This window comes from Aythya ferina, assembly GCF_964211825.1.
Source record: "Aythya ferina genome assembly, chromosome: 7".
Lineage (NCBI taxonomy): Eukaryota > Metazoa > Chordata > Aves > Anseriformes > Anatidae > Aythya > Aythya ferina.
Window position 1 is genome coordinate 14333708 of NC_140302.1, and position 18432 is coordinate 14352139.

The following is an 18432-nucleotide window of genomic DNA, read 5'->3' on the forward strand; positions in this document are numbered from 1 at the left end:
TAAAATTGGTTTCCACAAATGCATAATGGTTCATGTGTCACACTCAAACTAAATGGTTTTTTAAATGGAGCTGAAATTATTTTGATGTGTACACATTCCCAGATTTTTTTTTTCCTACAACCTTTCCTAAACCAGCCCCCATCAGGAGCTGTTCCCTTAAAGTCTCATTAATAATTCAGATGTTCTGATGACTTTAAAAGATCTATGGAATCAAGGCCTGCCCCTACCTCCCCTCCTCCCCCTTCCCCCCCCCCCCCTTTTTTTTAGCTGCCTGACAAAAAGATAAATGAATGTAGAAAGAAGCAGTAGGAGTCTGGCAAGCTGTAGATCATCTCTGAACAGATTGTAACTTTATCATTGTGTCAGGAAGAATAATTTAAAGCACTTAATCAGTTAGCTTCAGTGTGCAGGATGTAACATTATGAATTCCTATCGTCCAATCTGTTCAAATCAAAGGGAACTTAATTATAACAGGTAAGAGAGAGAGATGGGAGAAGAAACAACATCCAGACTCAGGCAACTGTAAGTGGGCAGGAAAACACGTACCCTAATCTGAAGTGAGCATGACAGTGTACATGTAGAAAGAAGAAAAATCTAGTTTTGAATATAGGAATAGCAATGCAGAAAATCTGCCTACCCTCAATAAACAACCCCTAATAACTGATATAACTTCTTTCTCTAAATTCTTTTTTCTTTTTTTTTTTTCTTTTTTTTTTTACATTTATTTTATGTTGTTATAATTGCATAAGCACAGGTGACAAATGTATCGGTAAAAGAGAGGGATTAAGCCCTCACGAGTTTGGGGTTTGGTGCTTGTGTTGCAAGTAAACGCCTTAAATACATAGGAGGTTTCATTGCCTAAATTTCATATTCACCAGCGTGACTGAGAAGGACAGTAAGTTGGTAAATCCATGCAGCTCTTCAGAGCCCCTACCTTTGAAGCTAGTCACTTATTTTTAATCCATCTGCGCTCAGATGGTTGTCCCTCACTCTTCCCAGTCTTTCTATTTCTGTTCTTGGCCTCACCTCCCAAGCTTTTGTGCTTAGTCTGAGGTGGATTTAGGTGTGCGCGTGTGTTGTTGCATTCAGTTTGGTTGTCGTCGTTCTGTGTTTTGTTTGTAAATTAGCACCCCATCCACTCCTGCCCCAGTTCCAGCCAGGATACAGCAGCATTTCAGGGTTAAGCAGAAGTGCTAGTTTGTATTGTATGGTGAGAAAACAAGGCCTCCAAAGCTATTTGGGTTCCCCATTGTGATGAGAAGCAGTCTATAAATGTAAGTGCAGCAGCTCTGCGGCAGCTCACGTTAAACATGGCATGCAGCAATGGAAACGTCACCGCTGCAGAATCGCATCTGCAGAACCACGTGAGCTCATTGCTCTGCACACCCACCTCTGGAAATGAGGGGCAGAGAGAGGTGGAGGAGCGGAGATCCTCCTCACAAATCCGTGTTAAAGCACAAGCATGCAAGGACCATAAGCCACAGAAAGATGAGCCATTGCATGGAAAGATGAGTCCTTGCATGGAGCCAAGTTGCTTATCTGTCAGTTAGAAATTATACCAGTACTTGCTCTCTGGAGCACGTAAGAAAATTGTGGCGATTTTTTTTTTTTTCTCGCTGTGAAATTTGAGAAGTTTTTGTCCACACCTGCTTATGAGCAATGCAGGATGGCAACTGCAAGCCTAAGAGGTGAGGGTGTAGCTGCAGTATTACAGCCTCTCAGCAGCCACCCTCCTTCCCACATTGCTCCCAGCCCACCCCAAATCAGTATCATAAAATTCCTCCTATGATCAGGCTCTGCTGAAAGATATGGAAGGAGCAGGGTCCCCTCTGATAAGGACATCCTCGCTTCCTTTGCCTTGCTGTCATGCATCACTACCAATCCATTCAGGCCTGACACCCCACTACAGTCTCCTGCATCATCAGGTAGGTCACACACCTTCCCAGACCTGAGGGACTGGCAGCCAGGCAGCTGAGTCACAGCCATCCCCTGCAGGATCGTGTTCCTCTGGCCACAAGAGCTGTGGGACACGCTGTGAGTCTTCGTTGTACATGAGAGCGAGCACCCACAGCTGAAACAGTTCAGAGACGTCTTTGACTTCTGGGGTACTTCTCTGTATAGAACTCACATGCTCTTTCCTACATCATCCTTACTCCATCCTCTGGCTTCTTACACTGGCTTCTCAGTGTAACCCTTTATTTTTAGCATTAGTTCAAAAAAGGGATCAAATGACATTCACCTGGGCATGAAAAAAATAAGTACAAAAGCTCTCACGTCCAACAAGCAAACTGCCAGTTTTCTTTAACTTCTATCAAATATGCCAACACGTCATGTTCCGTCTATAAAGAGTATTTTCAGAGGCATTAATCTAATGCACTGTACTGCTAGTAATTAGTCAAAGTCACCTTCTATTGATTGCCCTTTCTCTATAGACTTTACTGACTGCTACCCCCTCCCCTTGTTCTGGTGTCTGTGTGTCTGTGTGCTTCACTAATGAGAAATTCTCATTTTCCCTCCTTATTCTGTCTCTACCCACTTTGCTCCCTAGCAGAAAAGAAATGGTTTACAGATGAGCCGGATAATGCCTATCCCAGAAACATTCAAATCAAGCCCATGAGCACTCACATGGCCAATCAGATCAATCAATACAAATCGACAAGCAGCTTGATACCACCGATCAGAGAAGTTGAAGATGAATGTTGACTCCTTCAAGGCCAGAACTAATTTTTTAAAGCCCGACAAACTTCATGAACGGTGACGTGACATTTATTCCTCTTACATGCCGAACCACTGACGGAGAACTTTTGAAGGGCAAGCGTAATGGGGAAACAAAGTAGACAGATCTTTGTTTGTCTGCCTTTAATATTGCTTCCATGTATTTTGGAAACTTTCAGTTTTAAATGAACATAATCAGAACTAGTCATGTATAGCCTCTAGCAGTTTAAATTATTTTTCTTTATTAGGAAAAATATATATTTTTTCTTTTTTTTCTTCATTGTCAAGTATTTTCCCTTTCAAAAACTGCAGATGTGGCCGGACTCCTAAGACAGGAAATAATAACCAAAAACACCACACCCCAGTCTTTGGCCTAAAGGAGGATGATGGTCACAGTTATAAGGATATATAATCCAGGGAGACAAAAGAGATATTTACAAAAAGGAAATAAGTGAAGGCCCAGCTTGTATTGTAGTAACCCCCCCCCCCCCAAAAAAAAAAAAAAAAAAAAAAAAAAAGGAAGGAAAAAGAAAAGAAAAGAAAAGAAAAGAAAAGAAAAGAAAAGAAAAGAAAAGAAAAGAAAAGAAAAGAAAAGAAAAGAAAAGAAAAGAAAAGAAAAGAAAAGAAAAGAAAAGAAAAGAAAAGAAAAGAAAAGAAAAGAAAAGAAAAGAAAAGAAAGAACAGTCCAAAACATGTTTCTTTACGGAAGGATGTGTATTTTGTTCAGCATTGACACCAGCTCTTAATAAACTGAACCTATTTATTTTCAAATGCGAAAGTCATATTTTTGTACATGTAACACGAGACATTATTGGTTTTATTACAGTATACAGCTCACCCTCATTGCCAGTGACATGCAAGTCCAACCACCCCATGCACTGTAATGCCCCTGCAGAAGCCCCACATCCTCTATAGCCCTCTGCGCTGTCAAGTGTGCTGCGGAACATCATCACCCCAAGCCGAGGGACATGTAGGCAGGGCACTCACAGGCAGCACTTGTTATAAATGGCAACCCTGGCATCAGCAGAGGCTTATTCCAGACAATTTCTTCTTTGCCACATGTTACAGCACTGTGAGCTGGAGTACCTAAACAGTGTGTGAACTCATAAGCCATAAGCTTTCTCATCTACCATATTCTGTTGGTTTCTTACCTCTGAAGTGCTGATGGGTCCGCATCAGTCTTGTGTATCCGACTCAAATTCTTCCTGATCCACAGCAAGCTTTAGCCCCAGACCTGTGGTGATAACACATGACTCCGTGAAGGGCATTGAATTGCCTTTGCTGAGCACTGATCAGGATAAAAACCTGTGGCTTTGCCTCAGCTTGACAACGACAATGCACTGTTGTCAGTGATGTGCTGTACCAAGCAACGTCACAGTTTGGCAGTGTCTTTTTTTCCCCGTTATGTATCTATTTCAGTTTGCTTTGCGGGGACACCATGCTTAAAGGTAAGGCAATAACCAAATCAAAGTAAAAATAATGAATGTATATATCCTACCTTACAAAAGGCCTTCAACAGGTGCCTTTTGTGTCAGCAGTTTCACAAAGTTGCCAACAAGCTTTCTAGCCAGCAGAGAGAAAAGTGCTCTCATATCTGTGCTGCAGTATCTATTCACACCAAGCATTTGGTGGTCTAAATGATTCAGTGAACCTGTCTATCTATCTCAAAGTAGCAACATCAGATACAATTGTGTGAAGAAAAAAATAAATAAAATTAAAAGGCTGTGATATTAAGGAATAAAACAACAACATAGGACACAGTAAGTAGGAAAGGCAGCTTTTCATGGTGCAAGATAACCGTAGGCTCTGTAATTCCGCAGAATAGTGAAATACCGCAATAAAACATACCGTGGTACTTTTATCATTAGAGAAATATCCGTGAATCAATCTGATACAAAGCAGATTAATATGTTGTCAAAACAATGATGTCCACTATGTAATCCAACATTTAAGCTAAGCTCTCTCGGCCTTGATGTTTGTCCACTGGCTGCGGTACAAATGTAACCATACTACCACTTTATAGGCTTTATGCTGGAGTGACTTCTTGGACTGCAACTACTTTGTTGCTACATTTTGTAGAATAGGTATTTAAAGAAAATAACAGGAATTGTTATGCAGTATATGTAGAATTGGATCGTTTAAAATATTTCAATATCTCCTGCAAAGAAACAAAACAGTTTAAGCAGTTTCTCATTACTATTTAGACCATGTTTCTCTCATTTCACAGTCCCAGAACAGAAGATGATTTGGGCGAGTTCTTCCAATCTGTGCCACTCAAGCTAACGACATGTTATAATCTGCATCCAGTTTCTGCAGTGGGTCAAGTTAGGCCTTTTCTTTGAAGTCAGCACTCCTTTTTCATTTATGAACTGCTTTCATGGTAACCTCAGCGGAAAAAGCCAGTCCCACTTACAAGAGAAATCTTGAAAATGGTGTCGGACCTCACCAAGTGTGCATTAATTGTCTTTTTCAAAGACCGGTGTGTAAACTATGGGCATAGAAAATTACACCTGTGCACACTGTGCCAGTTCTTAGTGTCCTTCTTCAGAATAGAGTACTCAAAGTACAAAACACAGTAACGAATCAAAAAAAACAGTCCTACATCATTAAGGTTTGTGTGTCTGTCCCAGGTAACCGTCATACAGCAAAATGCCAAGCTGCCAACTGTACACAGGTAAAGGACAAGCTCTGATCACTCTTGCAGATAGGTGTGTATATAAGGGTAGGAAGACAGATCAATACAAGAGACAAGCAGGCATAATTGTGCTGTTTGGACTTCCCAGTTATAGAAAACCTAAGAGAAATCAAAAATATTTTCTTGCTCTTCTTCTCAGCGATCAAAAGCTCAGGACTAGCTTCTAGCAATTAGATGGAGGAGCACGTAGCAAGCCTCTTGGAGATCTTTAACCCTCAACCATTAAACACCACAGTAAAGTCAGCACTAAGTATTAGTGGCATCACAGCAAGGGGCTGGGAAAGTGGCCTAAGGACAGCTGACTGGCAATATGAGGAGTGAAGGAGAAATGAAATTTTGAGGTTCCTGAAGAAATCCTAGCCCTCTCTCAAAAGAGAAGGAAAAATGTGTGCTTTCTCAGGAGTTGCATGCACGATCAATCAAGGCTAAACAGGCTTTGGTGTTTGTTAATCAGGTGGTGGATACCATGTATGTGTTTTCACGTGTGAATGCACACACACACATATGTGTGGATACAGACACATGTATTTGGGGTGTTTGTAAGATTGGGTACAGGTCAAAGCCACCACCAAAGGATGACAGTTTTGTCTTTTAGGGGAGGGGGAGGACAGCAGAGATGAGGTGAAGATGTACACAAAGAGAAAGGGCATACATCACCCAAGGGCTAACACATGGAGGAAATGTATCTACTGGTCTCGCATGGTCTGAACACGGAGAAGCCACTCTAGGTGGCTAGCTGCATGCCAGCCATATGCTTACAGCGTGCTGCCAGCACTATGTCCCATATGCACTTGCTGGAATGCTAGCACAGTGCCTGCAAGCCAACTGGTCTCTGTCTAGTGGGCAGTATTTTAACAATGCAGCCTCTGAATCACACCAGCACCAGAGTGAAAAGACAGAATTGCCCGCTGCCCTGGCATTTGAGAGGGTGCTGCTCAGGCAGAGCACTGTGCACAGCCCCCTGACAGCCACACATAGCACAAGTTAATACATAAAGAGGATAGTCTGAGCCTAAATGCAATGGTTAAAGCATCAATGGGACTGTTTTAGTGGTGTGTGTAAGGCAATGGGCATGCAATGTATTGTTTGGTAGGGATAAAATTAGAAAACAAAAAGGCAACCACAGTTTCTTGAAAACTGCAAAGACTGTCTAAAAATGCCATCCGTGTTGACAACTCTTGCATGTCGAACTCAGAATCTGTGGTTAAAGAGCAGGCACATGTGGCTCAAAGTACAAGCCTCTTGGTTGGGGACATGGTCACTTAAGCAGCACTACAGGTTCATGAACAATGTTATTATTCCACCTATGGCACGCAGAGACCCTAGCAGCCCCAAAGACAGGCCTGTGAGGACAGGCAACAAGCAAGAGCACAGCAGGGACATCCAGGTCCTCATACAAATGTCAGTGTGCAACTATTTCCCATGTGTGTATGAAGGGAAACTCAGCAATACTTATACAAGGTGAAGACAGTAAAAATGACTGTAATGAGGACCCTATGCAGCCTTATTGAGCCACACAGATGTCTAGTCGCTGGGTCTTCAGAAGCCTATAGGCTGTTATAACAGCTGTGGATGTACAGGAAGCCACAATTAGATGCAGTAAATATTTTTTTTTTTTACTATTTTTCACTTGTAAAGGAAAAGCATCCCAATGAGTCAGATTGCATGCATAGGGAATTATCCCCAGCCAAAACCAGAAAAATGGGAAAAGGGGTTGACACTGAATATGCAACAGGACACTAGAACAATGGTGTCTAAACGTTTTTTTTGCAGGTCGACAGGTAGCAAGAAGAGACACCGATGGCATTTGTTTGTTGTGTGGTCTGGTTTTGATTTTAGTTTTGCCAATGAAAGGAGTATTTGCACATACTGAAGTCTTTATAGAGTAGGAGAAGGAAAGGAAAGTGTATTCAATTGCAGAGGATTGCTTCTGGCAGTTCTGTTTGGGTGCAAGCTAAGTCTAGAAGTAATCGGATGCATAAACGGATGCATGATGGAAGCAGTAATGTAAAAATCCTACATGTTTGTCCTCACTGCCCGGTCACTCACCATTTAATCCATAAACCTGTTAACAACTTCCCCGGGACATGGGGACACTCATACGGAATCAGAAAAAAACAGAGCAGGCATTCACAGATTCTCATTGCAAAGCATGTTCCTAAAGGCTACTGCAGAGCAATGTATTTGAAACGAGAGCATACCGTGGGTGGGGCAGGGGGGGAGAAAATTCATGGGGAAAGCTGTTATCATTGTGAATTTCCTCAGCATCAAAAGAATCATGCATTCCACCTTTCATTTCTAGTTTAAAATCTGCCTAAAACAAGCCAACAAGCATGCAAAAGGGGAAAAGCAGGACAAAGCGAAGACAGAAATGCTTTCCTTGTGTTGTGAGGGCCTGGGAACATCTGTCACAGTCAATGGTAGATGTAGAAGAAAAAAAAAAAAAGGAGGAAAGAAAAAAAAGGAAGAATAAACAAACAAACAAACAAACAAAAACAAACAAACAAAAAAAAAAAAACAGGTGAAAGGTGAAAGAAAAGGTCTGTGTATTCCCTCATTTGTTGTCCTCTCCCTGCCACCCGAACCACCATTGACCACAACATTTGAACATGAATTTTATTTCATGTAGAGTCCAAGGGTGCTTTACCAATCTCATGCCTGGCAGACTGTTTTGATTTTAATTTTATTATATATGTAGATGTCATTTATAGATCTGGTAATCTTCAGTTAGCAGGCATACTATCTGTAGTGTTTTTGTAGTGAGTAATATTAGTAGCTGTCAGTACAGCCCCCATCTGAAACAAAGAAAGGAATCGAGAAGCTGCTCAGCTGTCGCCACTGTTCGTGACAGTACTGCGGCCTACAGTCTGCCCCAGCACTTATCAAAGCTATATTTATGCAACCAATGTAGCTATCCTGCACAGACAGACATTCTCTGCTATAGAACACGCAGCCATAGTGAAACTAAGTAGTCTTTAATGTTCAGTAGTCTATAGAACCAAGTAAATTCTACTGAAATCAATAGATTTCTATGCTGCCTGTATAACATCTCTGTGGAGGAAAGAAAATTTAAGAAGTACTTGTGTATCAGTTTGGGTCTAAATAACAGCAATAGCTAACTTCTTATGAATCTAAAAGACGGGAATGCTGCATTCAATTAGAATCTCAGTGAGGTTAAGGGAAAGCTTCTTTCTGCCTCAGTCAATGCAATTTAAAGGAGAGCTTTATAACCTAAAAACAACAGCAATGATATATAGACAGTTGAGTATGTGTAATAGGAAAAGAGATTTTTTTTCAGAAGTCAAAAATGGGGCATACAAGCATTGTGTTGACTAGAAAATTACAAAAAGGAGCCTTGCGAAAAGGTCAGCAGAAGTTACACCAAGTAGCTGTTCAAAAGTGCCGCTACTGTGACAGTGTATCTCGGGACACACATGCCTAGCCAATGCAAAGAATGTCATGTCAATTTATTTAAAAAAAAAAAAAAAGTCAGTGATAGAATGTGAACTTTTGCATTTCTGGAGAGGGCATGGCTATTTTTTCTTTCCTTTCCTCAGAAAAAATAAGTAAACAATTTAAAAATAAAATAATAAATAAAATGAATAAAATGAGGCCAAGAAAACACACACAAAATCATGTATACAGCATATTCTGATGCTACACCTGTCTATGTAGTTGTAGGTTGGGGGTGGGCTTGGGGAAAGTACACTGAGAAACAACTATCAACTTACAAGGAGGTTCATGGAGAAAAAGGAGTATGACTTCATCATTTTACATTTTAACGTGAAGGATTGGCAAGAGAAAAAATGGTGGTGCTCAGAAATGATCTACCTGACTTTGTCATATGTAATAATCATGGAAAAATATATTGTCCTGTAAAAAGGGTTTGTACATAACTTGTACATGGTTTCATTTTGTATTTTTCTCAGATTAAAATTTATGTATTTGTGTTCTAAAACAAGGAGAGATTTCTCTGTTTGTGTGCCGCATCTTCTTTGAGACAGGCCGTGTCCTGAAACATTGTGTAACTTGTAGCACTGAGTCACTAATAAGACTGTAGTTGTGAAACCAGTGCTATTAATACGTTGAACTAAGAGGAATGCAGGCACCTAATGCCCTCATGTGTTTTCCTGGACCAGCCATTGCCTAATAATAATTCATATCAGCCAATGCAGAAGGTCCCATGACAGCTGTAAGCAAGTAAGTCTGCTGTAACAACTAATGTCACCCTAGCACCAGTTACGTAGTTCTAGTCACAACTGTCATAATTCTAGCACAATTCAGCTACTTTCAGTGGCTGAACACAGCATCTCCTGACAACCTCGGCTCCGATTGCTCAGGTTAAAATGGATCCAAAACTTTGCTGGAGGATTCTGATTCCGTATCATAAATGTACGTAAAATCCAATGGCAAAATTTGGATTATGCTTTCTCTATTGCAGACAAGGAACCAGGTATAGTCCTATGTCCAGATATGTGCAAGTGACTTTTATTAAGAAGACCAAGAATCCCTTTGGAGTCTGTAAGGTTACCTACATGTGTTTGTGATTCTGCTAATTAAAATAACCGTGTCATCAAAGCTGACATCAGTAGTTTTCAGTACCGGGCCATCATAATGGTAAGGAACCGCAGTATGATAGACCTTCTCTGCTATGAACCTATGAAGAGGAAAGATGGAGGGTAGAGCACTGCAAGCAGTTAGTTTGCTTCCGACCAGGAGATGCACAATATGAAGAAGCTGGGACCGAACGTTGGCACTGGCTTCAGATGCAATCCAGGCAAATAATAGAGTGCCCCAGGGAAAAAGCAATGCTCAATAGTACCTGTGCAGAACTCTGGGGAACTGTGCAACAATGTGGCTTGGTGCCACCCTCAGCATAGCTAACCAGTTCCAGCTTCCATGAGTGCACCTCAAAGCCATCCTTAAGTACTCTCACTGGGGAACGGAGGCCACACTGTGCCATATAAACAAAGATTTCTGTATGTAAAACAGTGTGATGGACGAGTGCCTAAATGTTATTAAATCTGCATAGAGACATATACTGAGATGATCGATACTGTAGCTGGTCATACCAGACCTCATACCCTGTCATGGTCAGGCACTATCTAGTAAGGCCGACTGTTAAAAGTACTGAAGGAGAATGAAAAAAAAAGGGAGTGAGGCACCAGCTCAATAAGTGTCAATGTAGGTGTAATGTGGCACCTGGTCCCTGCACAAGCATCTGGCATAAAGGAGATATTTGTCCAGGCGTAGCTGTCTGTGAATATATGTAGATGCATGTGTATAAGTACATATGTGCAGTCTAAAGGTAGAGGATGTTCAGGCCTGCTTCTAAGTACTGAGGACATAGCAATTAAAGACCCTAATTAAAAAGCGAGTCCAGAGCCAATGAACAGCTGTAGTGCCTCACAGCAGTCCCAGCTTTTAACTGCGTAAGCCTGCTGTTTGTGACAGTGGCAGTGAAACAGTGCTCAGGTAGTGACAGAAGTACTGATAAAGATCTAGTGAAAGTATGCACTGGTCCCCTGAGATTACCAACAGTATTGCTTGCTAGACCAAGTGTGCTCTCTTCCCAACATTCGACCCTCTGTGTTGGGTCTGTCTGAGCTGGAGTCACCTTTTCCCTGCAGCAGCCCACACAGTGCTGTACTCTGCACTCGTAGCTGGAACAGCCCTGATATCACTCCAGTGTTGTGTCTATTGCTGCGTAGTGCTGGCACAGCATCAGGACTCCTTCCAAGCTCCCAAGAGCCAGCGGACGGGGGTGGGCAAGTGATGGGGAGGGGACATCGCTGGGGCAGCTGACCTAAACCAACCAAAGGGATATTCTGTAACACCTGATGTCACCCTCAGCAATAAAAGAGGGGGCTCTTGTGGGGGAGGGGGCTGTTCCTCCTGAACAACCACTACACGTTTGAGGCCCTGCTTCCCAGGATGTGGCCGAACACCGCTCATTGATGGGAAGTAGAGAATAATTTTTTTCCCTCTCTCTGTGCTTCCATGCGGACTGATTGTTTCTTTTGTTTCTTTTTTCCTCCCCATTCCCTTTCCCTTTAATTAAACCTTTCTCATCTCAAACCTCGAGTTCTCTGTGTTGTATTTTCTCCCCCTTCCTCTTTGAGGAGAGGGGGAGTGAGAGAGCGGTTGTGGTGGAGCTCGGCTGCCCACCTGAGTAAAACCACCACACCCTCTCTCTCCCTGAACACTGATAATCAATTAGGCATAGTCAGGAAGTCAGGTAAAAATGAGAAATGGGGTTCCTGTCACCAGACCGTGACTGTGGAACATGCGTGGGCAAGGTACGTGCAGGTTGATCTCCTTTAACCTCCCCTTTAGTTACGCGTGGTCTTGTGGGGAGTAGTGCTGTCAGGTCATGCCATCACAGTACTGCCTGCTGTACAGCACTGAAACAGAGCACATCACAGAGCGATAGCACCTGGTGTCCTGTATGGTACACAGTAAGAGTGGCAGAAATTGCAAGGCCGGATAGATGTATATAGGATCAGGTCATCCTTCCACTTTCATGAGCACCAGGAGAATGAACTGTAACATGGCATGATAAATGTGCATATTTTTATATATATGTACCTGTATACATATATACACGTGTATATATACGTATATACGTATACACGCAGACAGACATGGAGGGCACAGCCTTTATTTCGGCACCGAGGCCCCTTGAGGCAGTCGTGGGAGCGGCCGGGCCCTGGCAGGCCTCGCAGGGGCGGCTGACGAGGTGGGGCCGGCTGCGTGCACAAAGGCGGCCCCTATGGGGTGCGGCAACCATGGCCGGCAAAGAGGGACCATGCGCGACTCTGAGAGCACGGGCAGGGTCACCTCTCAGCGAAAGGCTGTGGCCTCCAGGGGCGTCTCCAGGGGCGTCTCCCAGGGACTGGTGGTCTCAGCCCATGACCTGGACAGAGGAGCTGCGACCCCCCACCGGGGCAGATGCCTATGTGCAGACAGAGCCCTTGAGGACCAAAAAAGCTTCCCGGGCCCTGAGTTGCGGGGAACTTCACATTCCTGAGGGGCCCAGGGCCGAATTGGGCATTGTGGGTGCAAGTATGTCCAGGTGAACACAGTTTTTGAGCAAGTGGCCACCTGGCGAGAGGAGCTCTACAGGCTGTAAGGCACCTGGTGATCCAAATGAGAGATTGACACATGGTATCAAGCACTGGCACCAGCTGAGCTGCAGTCCTGCCTTATATCCTCTCAGGAGACTGGTGAGGGAGCCTCCAACCCTGCATTGGCATGATCAATGGACTCTCAAGACAAGGGAGGCTGCGCCCTTATCTTTGCTGAGAGCTGACAGGGGAACATCCCCCTGGCTCCTGAGTTACCCCTACATGCTAAACATGATGCTCTGGGACTCATAGAAGTCAGGGATAATAATAAAACAAATAGGGGCTTCCTGGTGTTGTTCCTCCACACAACTACCACCCATTCTTATTCTTTCATTTATAGACAACTGAGGTCACTACAAGGAAACTACACGGCATCAAAAGGGACTCTGAGTCCCCCGGAAAGATGTTGAATGGACTGGGCACCCAGGTATGGTTCTCCTCAATCCTCCCTGTCAGAGACTGGCACCCAGGGAAGAGGCAACGTACAGATGAGGTGAAAGATCAGCTACGCAGCTAGTGCCATTCTTGGGGCTTCGGGTGCTACAATCTCTGACACTTTCCTGAGAGGCTGGGAATGCTGACACCAGATGAGCCTGTCAAAGTGGTGTGAGAGCCTGCATGTCTGCTTGGAAAGCTACACAGCAGACAGTAAGCACTCCGGGAGACTCTTGGAATGCACTGGGAACAACACCTACTTCCTCATCCAGGCATTAGCCAAGCCAAGCAGAGGAGAGGCTTTTCTGGACCCGGTTCTCACCACTGTGGATGACCTTGAGATACACATTAGGATTGGAGGCGGTCTGCGTTGCAGGGACCTTGCCCTGGTTGGCTTTGTGATCTCAGGGGACGTGAGCCTGTCAAAGATCAAGGTCAGGACCCTCACCTTTAGAGGAACACACTCCCAGTTAGTTATTCTCCCCATTAGTGGAAGAGCGCCCATGGGATGCACTGTCCTTGGGGACAGAGGATCTGGTTGGAGCTGACAAATCCTTGGGAATGCTTTTCTGAGAGCAAGCACCAGACCTCTCCATTCCCATATCCAATAAATCAGACAGGGAGGGCAAGAAACTGACACAGCTGGGCAATACCCTCCCAGTCAACCTTAGGCAAAAGAAAGAAGAACCTGCACAGACAGTGGAAACAGGGCTGTGTGCCCAGGTACGAGTATAAAACCACTGTCATGACATGCACAGATGGGATCAGTAGAGCCAAGGCATACCTAACATACCTAACTGTGGTGAAGGATGCAAAAAAACAAACCAAACAAAAAAAAAGGGGGGGGGATTCTATAGGTATATTGGCCAGAAAAATAAAAGACTACAGAGAGGAGTGTACTGCCTCTAACAGATGTTGTTGGAGGGCTGGTAATGACAGGACTAGAGAAAGCTGAGGTACTTCACGACTACTTCTTTGCCACAGTCTTCACTGGCACTCAGGCTGCCCACATCTCTCCTGTTCCCAAACCTCTAGGCACAGTCTGAGGGAGCAGAGTCCCTCCCAATGTAGGCAAAGAGCAGTTCAGGACCACCCAGTGCAACTGAACAGCTATAAGTAAGTCTATAGGGCCTGGTGACATACATATTGGGGTTCTGAGGGAACTCGCTGATGTAGCAGCCACACCGCTCTCTATCAGTAATTCATCATATTTTTTTTAAAGAAAGAAAGAAGTCCCAACAGTCAGGCAAAGTCCCTGGTAACTAGAAAACAGCACACATCACTCCCATTTCTCAAAAGGGTAGAAAGGAGGACCCGGAGAACTACAGACCAGGGAGCTACACCTCTGTGCCTGGCAAGATTATGGACCCGATCCTGTTGGAAGGCTTTTTACGGTACTTGCAAGACCAGGAGGTGATCCAAGATATAGCTGGCATGGCTTCACCAAGGGCAAATCATGCCTGACCTACCTGCTGGCCATTTGTGATGGAGTGACCACATTTAAGTAAGCAAGTAAAAGCAAGTAAGCAAGCAAGCAAGTTGACTTAGGAAGACCAACTGATGTCATCTACCTGGACTTTTGTACAGCTTCTGACACAGTCCCACATGACATCCTGATTTCCACCTTGGAGAGATGATTGATAGATAGATATGGATTTGAAGGGTGGACCATTCTGTGGATAAGGAATTGGCTTGATGGACACACCCAGAGAGTAGTAGTCAATGGCTCCACATCTGGGTGGAGGTCGGTGACAGCTGGTGACCCTCAGGGACCTGTCTTGGCACTGGTGTTTTCAATATCTTTGTCTGCAATATAGATGATGGGATTGGGTAAGTAAGTGAGTGCACCACCAGCAAGTTTGCAGATTTTCCTTATGATAGACTTTCTGAGGTGTGCCATAAAATTCATTTCCAATCCCCCACCACATGTGATTAGCTATCTCTGTTCTGTCTTTTCATAACACACTAACTTCATTGCTTGTTCTGCGATGTTACGGTCCATACAATACATTCACATCCTTCATTCATCCTCCATATAAGCGTACATGGAAAGGAGAAATAGAAAACTGCAAAAGACGGGACTGTAGAGAACACAAAGTCAACAGGCTTGGCTGCCGTGTAGTCTCACGCTCTGTTGAACGTCTCTCTGAGAAACAGAATTTGACCAATTCTATTCTAATTATTAAATGACTCCTGGACTGAACTAGGGAACCTGCAATGAGTCAAAGAATTGATACTTAGGTGTGGAGACAATTATAGCTAGGAAGATTTAATACAGGATGGGATTTGGAGCCATGTAGATTTTGGTAGTGGGGGTAACTCAGTTGTTTGTATGGACGGTGCGCGTAACAAAGAAACCCCTTTAAAAATCACTACTGATTGATTCAGCATTCCTCCTTTCCCTATTGTGCTGGATCAGCTTCTGTGAGGATACATTGCTTTGTAACTTTAGGTTCTGTGGATGCTTTCTCATGCTCGGACTCAGTCCAAAGATTTTGCAGGGAAGATCATAGTTCCGAGCGATGATGCTTCCTACAGTCATTTGAATCAATTTGCTGTAGCTGGACTTTCAAGAAACAGTTCTGTTAATGCAGCCTTGAATGACTGTGGACAGTTTTGTAGGGAAAGCAGCAGGCAGGGCTTTGTAACGCTTCTTTGATATCTCAAATCTCAGTGAAAAGTGAGTGCTCTGCCCAGATTGAAACCCACTGCCTACTGCATGCAGAAGCTCTAAGGATTATTGTCCCTTCTCATTTACATCCTTTCTTTGAGTCATTTCTCATTCTCATGTCCTTTGCTTGCAAGAGGCAAGTCAAAACTGTCTATAACACAGATGTGAAAATCTATACTTGTTATAAACTATGCTTTACATTAATCTTTATTAGGAAATTCCAAGATACACCTAGAGGTCCCTTTCAGAAGGCAGAGTTGTTGTATGCCATGTCTACCTATGGCGTGCTTTTCTAATGCAAATAATGCCACATTCTAGTAACTAAACATTCTTGGTTTTGTCCCCTAAAATACTTAATAGTACATTGTATGTCAAGCTGTTTATTACTTGTATTACTTTCAACTCCTAAGATACTCTTGAGGAATACAGATTAGAGAAACCCTCTACAGACAAGGGTCTTTTACGCTTCAAGCTACAGTGGATATGAGTCCTGGAAGGCATGGATATAAACTTTATTCCCATTGTCCCTCTAAAACGTTGTGGTGCACCACACCGTGACCACCAGAGAGTTTATATATGGCCCAAGCTGCGGTGCAGTTTCCTCCCCCCATCTGAAAAAAGCCTGCAAACCGTAAAAGTGCTTGCACTCACAATGACAGCTGTATCCACGGTACAATTTGTATAGTTATCAGCTGATTATTTTTTTCAGTTCTTTAGGGTCTCTCCTAATCAGGTTCATGCTGTTGGAGGTTGTGGGATCCGCTTATCATACTCCTGTGATTCTCTCATTGCTAGACCTCTGACCTATGGGCCTATTCGTACTGGGACTGAGCCTCTCCTGCCAGTTAAATCTCCTGTCCCTTGATGATAAATGTTGCAAAGACATAATTATAAGGACTAGACTGAGGCCATTAATTTAGAGCAAAAATACTACTGTCTGTTAGGCTTTGATTATTTTAATCCCCCAGACTGAGTAGCACAATCCCAGTAAAACTCACGTTGCTGGAAACTGACCCATTGCTTTCTCCAAATCTCGCAGAGCATGCTCCAAAGCTGTTTGCTTTCCATGATCTCTATGGTTTTCTCCTTTCATATTATCTCATTTTTGTAATATCTGTCAACGTATTTGTTCTATTGCTCTATGATCACCATCCTCATTATTTCATTTGTTTTTTGTTTGTTTGCTTAATGAGAAAAGAAACATCTGATGGTTAATTATGGACCTTTTGTCCCTAATTATGGGCTTTTTGTCCCTTTCACCCTAAATGCTTAGGCGTGTAACTTTGTTTACCTTTTTCTTGATCACACAGTTGACATAAGGGATTCCTGTGCTTTCTCCTGTCCCCTTTTCCCCATCGGAGAGGCATCAGCATCCAAGGAAAGGAGTCAATATAAACACATTCCAGATGGAATTTATCTTCTCTACATGCTTCCCCTTATTTGAAGCTTTCGCTTTTGGGTGGAGGCCCATGGTATCACTCTAGGCATAGCTCTCAACCTGTGGAGCTTGGCTGAAACGACGAATCGGTATCGCATGTTTAACCTAAAAGTAACAATTAAATTTCATTGCCTGTGACTTGCTGCTATTAATATGTATAAGGTAGATCTCATATGTTTGACAGATTAAAATAAAAAGGTTGGGAAAAATACAAACACAACCTCATTAGACCAACAGAAAAATAAACATGGCACCGTTAAGGGTGAGGTGAGGTACGGAGGAGACAGAAAATAGTGACACGTTAACATATACAAGCAAAAGTGCCATCTCAGACAAGGAAGCTAACAGGAAAACACAGGGCAGAGGGGGAAAAGGAGGGAGGACCGTTGTAAAAGAGTTCAAGATCAGCGTGGAATGAGCGGGCCAAAACTAACAAGCTTTTTGTCAGGCTCTAAAAATCAACAGATCTGCCATGTGCTTCAGCAAACTGCAGTTTCTTTCCATAGCGAGGCGGATGACTTTTTATCAGAAGTGTCGCTCGGTGAAATAATTGCCAGCGATAATGGTGCGATAGCAGCGTACTCAGAGCACCATTTATCTATGACTATTCTATCTTTCACCTTCAAAGCTTCTACTGCCTCACAGATCACATCAAAATGACACCTCTGTCGTTAATGACAGTGGTCTAATGCGATATGGAGCAGTCAAATCATTTCTCCGGATAGGCAGAATGCTCGCGTACAAAAACTAGGCACGTGCACGGGTCCTGACATTTGTATTCAGATTTGTATTTGTGGGGGAAGAGGGTGGTTTAACATACAGATTTATTCATATTTGAAACTGCCTGATTTTAGAAAGCAGAAAAAAAAAAAAAATAAAAAAAGCTTCTAATCCCAGCAAATTTTACTGGGATTAGAAGGCTGGGGGGGGGGGGAGGGGTGGTGGTGGAAGGAGGTAGCACGCAGGCATTTAATTACTGCATCACAAATGCCTGGATTTAGGAAATTTCTGTTGCTGCGGCCTTGGCACTGGTTAGACCGTGTCAGAGGTCAGAGATGTGAGAAGTCTTTAAAGAAACAAACAACTAAACAAGACAAATAACAATAAACATACCTTAAAATGCCCTTGTAGGCAAAAACAAGTATTTTCTGGCTCTGGTAACAGGCCATACTGCTGCGAAGCTCTTCTCAGTGGTTGTTAGTCACAAAGAAGAAAGCTGGCAAACTGCGGTTCTTAAAAAGAAAGAATTGTCTGTTTATATTCCAGTCCTGGTTCTCACTTACTACAGGACAATAAATCTCTAGGCATGAACAGTATTTCTTTTGCTTTTGCGGTATACATAAACACACAT

General features: G+C 43.2%; 1 protein-coding gene and 1 long non-coding RNA gene across 18 annotated transcripts in view; one reads left to right on the top strand and one right to left on the bottom strand.

The window, feature by feature from the left end:
• KCNMA1 (potassium calcium-activated channel subfamily M alpha 1) overlaps positions 1 to 3200 on the top strand; it is a 476248-nt gene extending 473048 nt beyond the window's left edge. For 8 of the 14 annotated variants that reach the window (XM_084526419.1, XM_084526420.1, XM_084526418.1 and 5 more), the window contains one exon: positions 2549 to 3200. In XM_084526419.1, the coding sequence (XP_084382545.1) occupies positions 2549 to 2703 (155 nt within the window). In that variant the 3' untranslated portion in view covers positions 2704 to 3200. The remainder of the gene's footprint in view (positions 1 to 2548) is intronic. The other 6 variants (XM_084526406.1, XM_084526410.1, XM_084526411.1 and 3 more) reach the window with 3 other exon arrangements.
• Positions 3201 to 3352: 152 nt separating this feature from the next.
• The window catches only part of LOC311440028, a 37006-nt gene continuing 21926 nt past the window's right edge, over positions 3353 to 18432 (bottom strand). For 3 of the 4 annotated variants that reach the window (XR_014695167.1, XR_014695168.1, XR_014695169.1), the window contains 2 exons: positions 18195 to 18313; positions 15429 to 17186 (listed from right to left, as the gene is read on the bottom strand). This is a non-coding gene — a long non-coding RNA (uncharacterized lncRNA). Of the gene's footprint in view, positions 3950 to 14543; positions 14597 to 14677; positions 14779 to 15428; positions 17187 to 18194; positions 18314 to 18432 lie in introns of those variants that run through there. The other variant, XR_014695166.1, reaches the window with a different exon arrangement.